This window comes from Prinia subflava, chromosome 14 (genome assembly GCF_021018805.1).
Source record: "Prinia subflava isolate CZ2003 ecotype Zambia chromosome 14, Cam_Psub_1.2, whole genome shotgun sequence".
In the NCBI taxonomy this organism is placed as follows: domain Eukaryota; kingdom Metazoa; phylum Chordata; class Aves; order Passeriformes; family Cisticolidae; genus Prinia; species Prinia subflava.
In genome coordinates, this window is record NC_086260.1 from 1,165,129 (window position 1) to 1,176,888 (window position 11,760).

General features: G+C 57.9%; 1 protein-coding gene across 1 annotated transcript; it reads right to left on the minus strand.

Annotated features, from left to right (window-relative positions):
• Positions 1–3,161: 3,161 nt before the first annotated feature.
• BHLHE40 (basic helix-loop-helix family member e40) lies at positions 3,162–8,619 on the minus strand. The gene is made up of 5 exons (XM_063411479.1): positions 8,311–8,619; positions 8,154–8,223; positions 7,838–7,945; positions 7,220–7,343; positions 3,162–6,173 (listed from the first exon to the last, which is right to left on the minus strand). Exons 1-5 carry the CDS (start codon positions 8,388–8,390, stop codon positions 5,323–5,325), a joined length of 1,233 nt encoding a protein of 410 aa, XP_063267549.1. The 5' UTR covers positions 8,391–8,619; the 3' UTR covers positions 3,162–5,322.
• Between the last annotated feature and the right edge of the window lie 3,141 nt (positions 8,620–11,760).

The window sequence follows — 11,760 nt, forward strand, 5'->3', positions numbered from 1 at the left end:
ACAGCAGCCTTGCCCAGGGCCAGCTCTCTGCAATTAGCAGCTCTCAGTGGCACCGAGGGGCACCGGGAGGGTTCTCAAGTGCCGCCCGCAGAAGGGCAGTGGGAAAGGTCTGGAACACGAGGGAGCAGGGACAGCCACATCTCCTGGCTCTGGCAGCACGCCAGGGTTACAAAACACGGCCAGCCCGTGTCACATAGCGAGGGTCGGTGTCACCAGCCCCGCGGGCTAGGGTTACACGGGCTGAGCCCGGCAGAGTCATTCTGCCTGCAGCCCTGCCGAGATCATCCCGCCCCTGCCCCCGCTGCCCGGGCATTCCCAACCCTCTCCTTCCACCCCGAGCATCACACGAAATGTCTAAGGGGAACAAAAAAAAAAAAAAAAAAAAAAGGCTTGCTCAAGACCTGCTGCTTTTTCCACGCTGAAGCAGAAACAGCAATTATCTGGTTCAGTCTGGTGCTGCTGGCCTGGAACATGCCATGACAACGTGTTTCTCGTTTGAAAGCCTCTTTTGTACTAGGACACAGTTCAAGGGATCTTGCAATGCCTGCATTTGTAAACACGCCGCACTTGCAGCTACACGCTCTGCAGATGAAAGCCGAGGCGGAGCACAAGGGCACTGCTCCCTCTCTCCCTCCAGTGTCCCGGCCGGGCTGGGGCAGCTCCCCCCGGCTGCAGCGATGCTGAACCAGGGCCCCGGGGCCGGCTGACCCTGCGTGCTCCTCAAAAGTCACGGCACGTTCAGGAAAACGGAGTCCTGGAAAAGGGGAGGGGGGAAAAAAATCACAGCAAAAAAAATGTGCGTCACTGCAGATTATTTTAGGCCGTGGTCCATGCATAATGCAAATAAGCAGCTCCCGGGGTACATGCCTGTAAAAACCATCCAGTCCCACAGCGCCGGGCTACGGGAGCTTTCCAAACAGGTGGTGAAAACTAAAATTATGTGTCTGTGTGTCCTCAGCGGGGTTAGGAAAGGCCCTGGCTCTTGGGAAGGCTCTCCCCATGCCTCCACAGGGCTGGTATGAAACAGGACCGAGACATTAAAAAATTCAGGAGCATTTCTTTCCTTTTGAGGCAATCCTGTGCTCCCACTCAGCAAACCTCACTCAGCACCTCCATGACACCCTTTGATCTGCCTGACCCCGCTGCCCCCTCGCACCCGCTCTTCACACACACAAACTTTATTTTTTTTTCCCCTAAAATCATTGTATCCTCCTTGTCTGACTTCAAGGAGTTGCTCGGGAAGCCCTATTTATGGGTTGAAATGCTGCTGAAAGAGTTATTGCCGTGTTATTCAGCTGTTGTGCCAAGCCTGCATGGGGATCGGGTTTCTGCTGAAAGGGTGCCAGGCACGTCTTTTTCCAGGAACCAGCAGCCGTATTTAGCCTCCGGCTGCACATGAAAGACTGCAGTCGGAAACGTGACATTGTGTCAACATTTGAGGCAGGTCAGAGCTGGGTGAGACCATGAAAACAAGCCCGGGAACTCAGCACACCCCGGCGGGGCGGGCGGCACGGGCTGTCCCGGGCTGGCGCCGTGCCGGGGGTCGCCCCTCCATCCATCCATCCATCCATCCATCCATCCATCCCTCCATCCATCCATCCATCCCTCCCTCCCTCCGGGGATGGAGAGCCCGGGGATGCTGCTCTGGCAGGGGCTGCCCCGGGCTGGGGTCCCCACCCCTAAGGGCAGCCCCTGCCCCACCCTGCCCCCCAGAACTCACCTGTCCCGCTGGCACCGGGCCAGGGCAGCAGAGAAAATTCCCAGCCTGTAATAATCTCTTGTTTCCTGAGTAAATGTTCTCTCCTCCACTTTTTTTGGCCATTTTTTTCCTCTGTGACTGAGGAGCTGGAACTCCTGCAAGTCGTCCCACCATAGGACAGGGAGGGTCAGAATAGGAGGACCAGAGGGGAGTGAGAGCCGTGGAAAGGAGACAGAAATCCAGGGGGTCCCGAGGCTGGAGTCACTCTGCACTGAGCACCAAATGCTGTCCCCAAATGGGGTTGTTACAGTTGGCTCCTGTAAGATCAATATTTAGCCCTAATTAAAGCAAACATAACATGAACACTGGGACGTGTGGAGGCCCCAAGCACATTAAAACAAGCAGCATTTTTTTTTTTAGCATTACTTAAGTTAAGGTTTCTTTAGTTCTAAGCACGGTCTTACAGGAGCATCAGCCTCCCCATGTGGGTTCCTGGAGATGCTCAGCCCAGTCAGACGCTTAAACCACTCCCCACATTTTGTGATTCATCTGCACAGTGAAAATCTGAAATTCCCCCTCAGAACTGCCCATGCCCCATCCACACACAGGCAGCACCACGGGGAAACCGAGTCCTCCCACCCATCCCTTTGCTTTACTCCTCTTTTGCCTTTGGGGCAGGTTTGGGGTCATTTCATTTCACCTGGAGACCAGGAACCCTCATTGCTGCCAGAGAGGCTGGGAGGGAGCCCGGGGTGGGATGAGGACCTCACCCTCCAGCTCATTGTGCACCAGGCTGCTCCACCACCCACAGTGCCAGCTGGAATTCCCAAAGCAGGGACACGTGGGGGTGGCAGGGTCACCCCAGCAAAGGCAGGACCTGAGCCTCGCACCCCTCAGCCTCAGGGGCTTGGTGGGCACCATCCCTGCCAGTCCTGGGGCAGCTCAGACACAGGCTGGGGGTGCTAAAGTAAAACCAGTTTGCAGCAAGGCCCTTTTCCTGCAGCAACTGGGCAAAGCCTGTGGAGATGGTGCATCCTCCGGGGCAAGGGGCTGCCTCCTCCCCACAGAGCTTGGGGCCCAGGAGCCAAATGCCAGACACAGGGAGCACAACGTGACATCAGGAGAGAGCAGGAAAGCCAGCCAGGCTCTCCTGGCACCTCCCTCGAGTCTGGAAGGAAAAAAATCCCTGAGGGTGCCAAGGGAGTTAAAATAAATAAATGTCCCTGGTGACAGGGGTAATGGGACCCTGAGCTCCTTCAGAACTGATGGGGGGGGGGGGCAAGGGGAGCCCTGCTCCCCCCTGCCCCTCCAAAATCCCCCCTTCTCCCTGCACCCCAAGAGTCCCCACACCCCCCCTGCATCCCCTGATCCCCCCTCCTCCCTGCTCCCCCCTATGCCATCCCCTGCTGGACCAGACCATGTGGAATGACCCTGCTCAAACATTTCAAAGCACAGGAGGCAAACCCTTATCTTCCACAGGAAAAGAATTATTTTATTAAGCATTTTTAAACAGCTACTTAACATTTACTCAAGATAAAAATATGTACAATATCCCACCTTGAAGGCGGCTCCAAAATATAAACACTGTACCTCTCCCGAGAGAAAAACGGAATATTCTTCTCTTCAAAAAAAAAAAAGACAACCCAGAAACAAGAATACATTCATATTTCTCACTTCTTTATGCTCAAGTAGTTATACAAATAATAGACATCTGAAACGTTTTAACTTTCAATATATTTATATTATATATATATTTATAACAGGATTTTACAAATAAAGGCAACAACTGTATACCAAAAAAACCCCAAAAAACCAACAACAAAATAAACGTTAGAACACAATCTGCAATCAAGCATAGTGCATCTCAACAGCTGGTGCAATGGGAGGGCGACACGAGGATCCACACAGGGGCTCTGCTCACCAGTTCTCAAAACCAGCAAGGGAAAAACCACCAAAGAGCACTGCCTTCGGCAGTGAAGTCTGGGGGTTTTTGATTAGAAAGAAGCTAAACTGGAGATGATGTTCCTCTGCGGAGAAAGCCTCTTGCAGTTTGCAGGCCAAGTGCCACCAGCCGAGCCCTCTCTCCTAACACGGGCTGTGAGCCGGGGGCTGCCAAGAGCTGCTCCGACCCTGCCGGGGTGGGACTCCTCTGGAAACCCCAGCCTGGATTTTCCAAAGGCACTGACAGGGGCAGGGTGAGCAGGGATGGCGCTGCCGGCCGGTAGCACCCCGCGATTCCTGCGGGACCGGGAGCACCCCGCGATTCCTGCGGGACAGGCGGGGCCCGGAGCATCCCGCGATTCCTGCGGGACCGGGAGCACCCCGCGATTCCTGCGGGACAGGCGGGGCCCGGAGCATCCCGCGATTCCTGCGGGACAGGCGGGGCCCGGAGCACCCCGCGATTCCTGCGGGACCGGGAGCACCCCGCGATTCCTGCGGGACCGGGGGGGCCCGGAGCATCCCGCGATTCCTGCGGGACAGGCGGGGCCGGGAGCATCCCGCGATTCCTGCGGGACAGGCGGGGCCCGGAGCCACCGGCACCGCGACCCCGGGGACAGCTCCCCCCGAGGCAGCAGCTCAGCTTACAGCAGGGCGCAGGCTCATTTATTTGTTAGATGTACGCCATGGAAAGCTCCAAGCAGCAGCTACCTTTTATTTCTTAAAAAAATATCTATGGATCAGCAAAGGTGTGGAGAGAATCCCCTTTTAGTTCTGCCTGATCATGTGTCACCAGGCAGTGACTGCTGCCCTGCTCTTCCTGGACTCCTGGTGGCAATGCCACCACTGCCACCACTCACAGTGACCACTGCCCTGCTCCTCCTGGTGACACTGCTGTCCCCTGCAGTGACCACTGCCCCGGTCCTCCTGGTGACACTGCTGTCCCTGCAGTGACCACTGCCCTGCTCCTCCTGGTGACACTGCTGTCCCTGCAGTGACCACTGCCCTGCTCCTCCTGGTGACACTGCTGTCCCTGCAGTGACCACTGCCCTGCTCCTCCTGGTGACACTGCTGTCCCTGCAGTGACCACTGCCCTGCTCCTCCTGGTGACACTGCTGTCCCTGCAGTGACCACTGCCCTGCTCCTCCTGGTGACACTGCTGTCCCTGCAGTGACCACTGCCCTGCTCCTCCTGTGCCCACGGTGGCATTGCCACCACCACCCCCCACGCTCAGGGTCCCTCGGACCCAGCCCGGCTCCAGGAGCCAGCGGGGCCGGTGTCCCCAGAGCAGTACCGTGGTTTATATTCAGTATTTTATACTCGCAGACCCTCAAGGCGGGTCTGCCCAATGGAATATTTCTTCACAGCTTTGCAATAGATTGGCAGCTGACCGAGTCAACTGCTGCTCTGTAAATGTGGAGAGGGAGGAAGGGAAGGGGTAAAGAAAAAAACCCTTCTTAAACCTTTCTTTAATCTTTTGGAAGTAGTTGTCAATTGCTAACCTGGGCGCATCCTTCATCCTTCTCCAAGCTACCTGACAAGTCAGAGAAAAGGGGATTTAGCTTCCTACGCACAGTGAACCTCGTCCCCACACCTCAGTCCAGCCAATATATAAAAGTGAAACAGTCTCTCAAACTAAAAAAAAAAACAAAAAAAGAAAAAAAGAAAAACCAGTCACACTGCGCTCAGTCTTTGGTTTCCAAGTTCAAAGGAGGAATCTGCTTCAAAGCTTGAAGCAGAGCCGAGGAGTCGATGGGGGAATGGGCTGGCACAGGAGAAGGGAGTCTCTGGGGCATCAGCAGAGGGGGGGAGATTTTGTCGGGGTTCATGAAGCCCGTGAGGGCCGCGGCAGAGGCCGGCAGGCTGGGGTACAGCACGGGGACCGAGGCTGGGTACCAGCACTTCTCCAGCATGGGCAGGTAGGCGGTGGCGGACGGCGGGATCAGGTAGAAAGGCAGGCACAGGGGAGGCTGGTGAGCGTGGGGGCCCAGGAAGCCGCCGGAGGAGCCCATCATGTCACTGCCAAAAGGGCCCTCGTCCTGCGGCGACTCCAGCCTGCTCCTTTTGGCCGGCGGGTCCTCAGTCTCTTGCTTAATAGAGCTTATTCTCTCCTGGACAGCGTACTTGAGGTCGGTATCCTTTCTGAAGTAGGGCTGCTCCGACTTGGAGTCGCTTTTCTCCAGCTCGCCCCCGTACCCGCTGTCCGTGTCCGTGTCGCTGCCGCTCTGCTCCCCGCTGGAGTGAGCGAATGTCCGCTGGATCACGGGCACGCAGTTCTTCCCGTGGCCCTCGCCCAGGGGCGCCGGCTTCTCCTTCAGCTCCGCCAGTTTGGCAGGGATGTCCCCGGGCTTGCGGGCGGCCCCGCCCTGCAGCACCTCGCTGGCCATCCGGTGCAGGTGGCTGACCAGCTGCGACGACTTCAGCTCCTTGCCGTTCTCGTGCTTTGCCAGGTATTGCAGCATTTCCTTGGCACACATCTGGAAACCGGATCGAAACATTTCCTGGCTGGAGTCGAGGTTTCTCGATGACAGGTCACCTAAGGAAACATTAACAGAGAGAAATTAAAAATTAACAACATGCTAAATAGCTCCATTTCCATCTCCGAGGCGCACCGGAGGCGATGTTGGACTTGGGTTACAGCACAGCCAGAGGGGAACGCGGTGGCCGAGCTGGACTCTGTCAACAGAAATCCCCGGATTTCTGCAGAAATGGACAATTCCATTGGAACAGCCACCTGTCCACTTTTACATAATAACTTTATGTAAAGCACTGCCTGCTCTTTTTTGTTATTTACTGTATAATCCACCTTCAACAGGTACTGGAGTGAGGAGAGGGGAGTGAGTCAAGCTGTGGATTCTCCAGGCAGGGGGGCACGGGGAAGGCAGCGGGGGCACTGGGGGCACGTCACCCTGCACCTGCAGGCAGGGAGCTCCCAGCCCTGCCAGCAGCTCTGCCAGCCCCAGGGGACTCTGCTGCTCCAGCAGCTCCACTGCACTCCCTGCGGCTGTCGGGGCAGGGATGGAGCCTCCGAAAAATTCGGGTTTACTGTATCAGATTCACGTGAGTGCCACATGTGAAAACAGCAGGAGGAAGTGCATCTAAGGCTGATAAGCTGAAGCACTGGGTCCCCTCCGCCTGCAGAGCACAGGCCAGCTCGGTTAAAAAGAAACTTAAAAAGGTGTGTATAGAAAGCAGATTTGTATCTATTTCAAGAGAAAAACAACCAAATAAACCCGACTGGGTTAGCTAAAGCTTACAGACACAAATAGGAAGAATCGAATGGCTTTGGAGAGAACCTCACAGCAAACCTGGGCTGTAACTAAAACTACTTAAAACCCAGTTTAATTTCAATCAACCCCCAGGGCACTCTGCACTGACCACCTTAAGCAATGCGTCTTTTTTTGTGAAAGCTCGTCAGCAAAGCCTGAGAAAATGACAGCAGGAAAGGCCAGATCCCTGTCTCCTCCCTTCTCAGAACAAGGTGTCACAACTGCATTTCACAGGCTCCCCGGGGAAAGTCCATCACACACACACACACACACACACAGGCAGAGGCTCTGTCCCTGCCGTCTGAGCACTCACCTGCCTGCAAACCGCTCTGCAGAGCGATGATTTTCTGCTGCTGCTGCTCGATGAGATTGGTCAGTGCCTTCACGTGCTTCAAGGTGAGCTCCAGAACCACAGCCTTCTCCAGGTGCCCTAGAGTCTGGGAGCACAGGGACGGGTTGGCACCCGCCGCAGGCTCGGCCACGCAGGCAGGAGCCCCACGGGGCTGCCACTGCCTCCCAGGAGCCGCGGGAGAGAGCCCGACCACCACCGGCAGCATTCCATGGAAAGAAGTTAAAAAACCGGCTACGGAAAAGGCTCTCACGGAACCCCGTGGGTACTTTCAGACCAGCCACACAGCTCGGAGAGCAGCGTTTTATTTATGGGTTCTGCTGCCCCTGCCGGCACCGTGACCGGGCCCGGGGGAGCCCGGCCGGGCGCTGCTCTCACCCGCACACGGTGTGGGGGTTCCGAGGGCAGCTCCCGCAGGGATCCGCGGCTCCCGGGAACTTTGGGATGCGCTTACAGCCCGCCCGGGCGAGCGGCACCACGGAGCAGAAACAAGTCATAAAAAACACAAACCCACCCCAACCCCGCGGCGAAGCGGCAGCAGAGAGCCGGGAGCCGCTGCCCCGTCCCTCCGCTCGCACCTACCGTCAGCTTGAGGTGCTCGGGCAGCAGGTCCTTCAGCTGCGCGATGCACTCGTTGATCCTGTCGCGCCTCTTCTTCTCGATCAGCCGGTGCGGCAGCTTGTACGTCTCCTGCGGGGCCGGGGGCAGTGGTCAGCGGGGCACAGCCCGCACGGCCCCGCTGCCGCCGCTGCTCCCGTCCCGAGCGCTCCGGGGAGCGGCCGAGCCCCGGCCCCGGCAGCGCTGCCACGGCCGCTTCACCCCGTTAACCCCCGGTTCACCCCGTTAACCCCCATTCCGCCTCATCGCCCCTGATTTTACCCCGTCCCCCCCGATTTACCTTGTTGTCCTCGCTCCTCTTTAAGCCCCTCCGGGGCTTGTACACCTGGTACATGTGCGCGAAGTCCAGCCTGCACGGGCGAGAGGAGAGCAGCGCGTTACCCCCGTCCCGGAGCCGGCGGGGCCCGCAGCCCCGGAGCCCCCCGAGCCCCGCTTACCCCGGCAGGTCTCCGCTGTCCAGGGCGGGCAGCTTGCCCAGGCAGCCGGGCGGGGGCTGCGCGCTGGGGATGCGCTCCATGGCGGGGCGCGGGCGGTGCGGGGCTCAGGGCGGGCAGGGGCTGCGGGCGCTGCCGGTGCCGCTGCCGGGGCCGCTGCTGCTCATGCCGCGCCCGCGCCGCGCGGGCTGAGGAGCGGCGGGCGGCCGCGGGCCGGGTTAAATGCGGGCGAGTGGGTGGACGGCAGCGACGTGCGGAGCCCTGTGACCGCCGGCACGTCTGGCGGCCCCGGCGCCCCCGCCCCGCCGTCACATGAGCCTCACGTGGCGGCGGCGCGGGGGGAGGCGGGGCCGGCCCGGGGCCCCCCCCGCACGTGTGTCCCGGCGCGGCGGGGACGGACCGGGTGTGCCGTGCCATACCCTGCTGTGCCGTGCCCTGCTGGGCTGTGCTGTGCCCTGCTGTGCCGTGCCATGCCATACTGTGCCATAGCCTGCCGGGCTGTGCCATACCCTGCTGTGCCGTGCCATACCCTGCTGTGCCGTGCCCTGCTGGGCTGTGCTGTGCCCTGCTGTGCCGTGCCATACCCTGCCATGCTGTGCTGTGCCCTGCTGGGCTGTGCTGTGCCCTGCTGGGCTGTGCTGTGCCCTGCCATACCGTGCCGTGCCCTGCCATACTGTGCTGTGCCCTGCCATACCGTGCTGTGCACTGCCATACCGTGCTGTGCACTGCCGGGTGTGCTGTGCCCTGCTGTGCCGTGCCATACCCTGCCATACTGTGCTGTGCCCTGCTGGGCTGTGCTGTGCCATGCCATACTGTGCCATAGCCTGCCAGGCTGTGCCATACTGTGCTGTGCCATGCCATACTGTGCTGTGCCGTGCTGTGCCCTGCTGTGCCGTGCCATACCCTGCCATACTGTGCCGTGCCCTGCCGGGCCGGGCCATGCCGGGTGTGCCGTGCCCTGCTGTGCTGTGCCCTGCTGTGCTGTTCCGTGCCCTCCTGTGCTGTGCCCTGCCGGGCTGTGCCATACCCTGCCGTGCCACACTGTGCCGTGCCATACCGTGCCCTGCCCTGCCGTGTCCTGCCTTGCTGTGCCATACTGCACCATACCATGCCGTGCCTACTGTGCCCTACTGTGCCCTACTGTGCCTTGCTGTGCTATACCATGCCATACCGTACAGTGCCGTGCTGTGCCATGCCATGTTGTACCATACCATGCCATACAGTGCCATACCAGCCATACCGTGCCATGCTGTGGCACACAGTGCCCTGTCATACCCTGCGGTACCACTGCTGTGTCCCGAAATCAGGGGAGGAAAATAAGAAATAAAAATCACCCTCAAAGTGACACAAGCACAAACACGGACCTGGGGAAAGCTGCGGCTGCGGAAGTTTGAAAATATGGGGGAAAAATAAAAAGAGTGAGAGTCGCTAAAGTGAGGCTCTGGGGAAATGGCAGAGCTGCAGGGAACTTTAGGGGTGGCAGGACCCCATCCCTGGGGGTGTCCAAGGCCAGGCTGGACAGGGTTTGGAGCAGCTTTCTCCAGTGGAAGGCGTCCCTGTCCTTAACAGCGGGTGGAACTAGATAACTTTAAGGTCCCTTCTGACCCAAACCATTCTGTGATTCTGTGATCAGCAGGAGATTCTCCCCTGTGAGGGTGGGGAGGCCCTGGCACAGGTTCCCAGAAAAGCTGTGGCTGCCCCTGGATCCCTGGAAGTGTTCTGTGGAGCAACCTGGTCCCTGTGCATGGCAGGGGGTGCAATGATAATAACTTTAGGCCCTTCCAACCCAGAGCATTCCATGATATCCTGTGCTGGTGCCAGCCCGTGGACGCCAGCAGTTGCACAATGCCAAGCGATGATCATGCTTTGTGTGTACCTGCCAAGGCAGAGCTCTCCTCAAGGGCCGTGGTCACTTCCCTGCTGAGTGCTGAGCAAGTAGAGGCAGGCTCAGCTGATAAAAGGAGCATTTACCGAGATAAGGGAACAGCAGAGCCCAGCACTGAGCTGCTGCTGCTGCCTGCAGAGTGCTGGCTGCTCCACCTCGGGAGGAATCCGAGGGCAGGAGGTGCTACATGACAGCACAGAGAGGGTTTGTGTGGGTGAGGGACACAGGCTGCTCAAGGCTTACCCCATCCGAAGGTGTCTGCTGCTACCAGGAAGAATCCCAAGGGAAGCTGGAGCCTCAGATAGATGCTAGCCATAAATGTAAGGTCTACAGAACCCCAAAATCTCCTCTACAAGCTCCCAGCAGCATCTGCAGTGTGAACAGCGCTGTGTCAGTGACATGGGGCTGCCACAAAAGAGATGTTTGTGTTGTCCCACTCAGCATGGTCCTCTCAGTGTGTGACATCCTGCAAACCTGGTGATTATGGCCAGGACCACGGAATCCCAGAATGGTTTGGGTTGGAAGGGACCTCACAGACATCTCAGTCCAACCCCTGCCAGGGGCAGGGCCTGCCCATCCATCGTGGGGGTCTCTGTGGTACCGCAGCCCCGGCGCGCCGTGGGGGAGAGGACTTGGCACTGAGCATTCTGAGTGCCTCAGACCCCCACAGCAGAGCTGCTCCTTCCTGCAGGCACTGAACAAATCCTGCAATAGCCATACAAGACATGGGGGTGATGCATTTGTCCCCTGCTGCAGCTCAGGAGCCCTGGAGCAGACTGTTCGTTCTCTCTGTGCCCCCAAGACCCAAGCTGTTATTTTCCAAACAAAGGGTGAAAAAAACACAGACAGTTTTTCATCTGTCCCATCACTGACCCTTTGTCCAAGGCAACAGAAATAATTAGAGCTTGCTGCAGCCTTTTGCTAATGAAAAATGAGGTTTGGGGCCAACCTGCTCTGCATTTGAAGTTCAGGCTCCAAGAGTACGTGGACAGCTTCATGCCCGTGGATGGTCTGACTCCTGCATGCTCCTTCAGATATTCAGTACATTCCTGCAGTGGGTGGTGAGCCACAAATCAGGGTCAGAGGTAATCCCCAATTATTTAGCCCTTTTACTGTTCTCGTGCTTGCCAAACAATTCTCCATATCAGGATTTGCTCATGACCTTAAGGGATGTTGCCAAGGATTTAGGAGTCCCCCTAAAAGGAGGATCCAAATGAAGTTATTACATTCTTGGGCATCAAGTGAGGTTGCTCGAGAGTTGAGTTACATTTTCCTGGGGATCAGTTTTCATAAGCAAGGGCTGATGCAATCATCAATTCGCCTTCTCGCTTGTGTTTGCTGAATTATTTCTACATGGAGGGCTCCTTTACACCACACGATCCAGGCAGTAACAAAATGTTCAGAAAGGCTGAATTCCCTCGAGCCATCGGGGAGCAGCAGCTCTCCTGAGCGCTCCTCTGGCAGGGCTGGGAGTCACAGCACCGCGGCAGCTCCCGTCCAAGGGGATTTGCAGTTCTTTCCAGAGGCACGGGAAGGTGAGAGTTTGGGGGCTGGTTTGGGGGTGGGCT

Coding starts and splice junctions, on each gene's coding strand:
- BHLHE40 (XM_063411479.1), bottom strand. CDS start 8,390: ATGGAGCGCATCCCCAGCGCGCAGCCCCCGCCCGGCTGCCTGGGCAAG. Junction 8,224..8,310: donor GACAGCGGAGACCTGCCGGG/GTAAGCGGGGCT, acceptor TCGCCCGTGCAG/GCTGGACTTCGCGCACATGT. Junction 7,344..7,837: donor CCGAGCACCTCAAGCTGACG/GTAGGTGCGAGC, acceptor CTGTGCTCCCAG/ACTCTAGGGCACCTGGAGAA.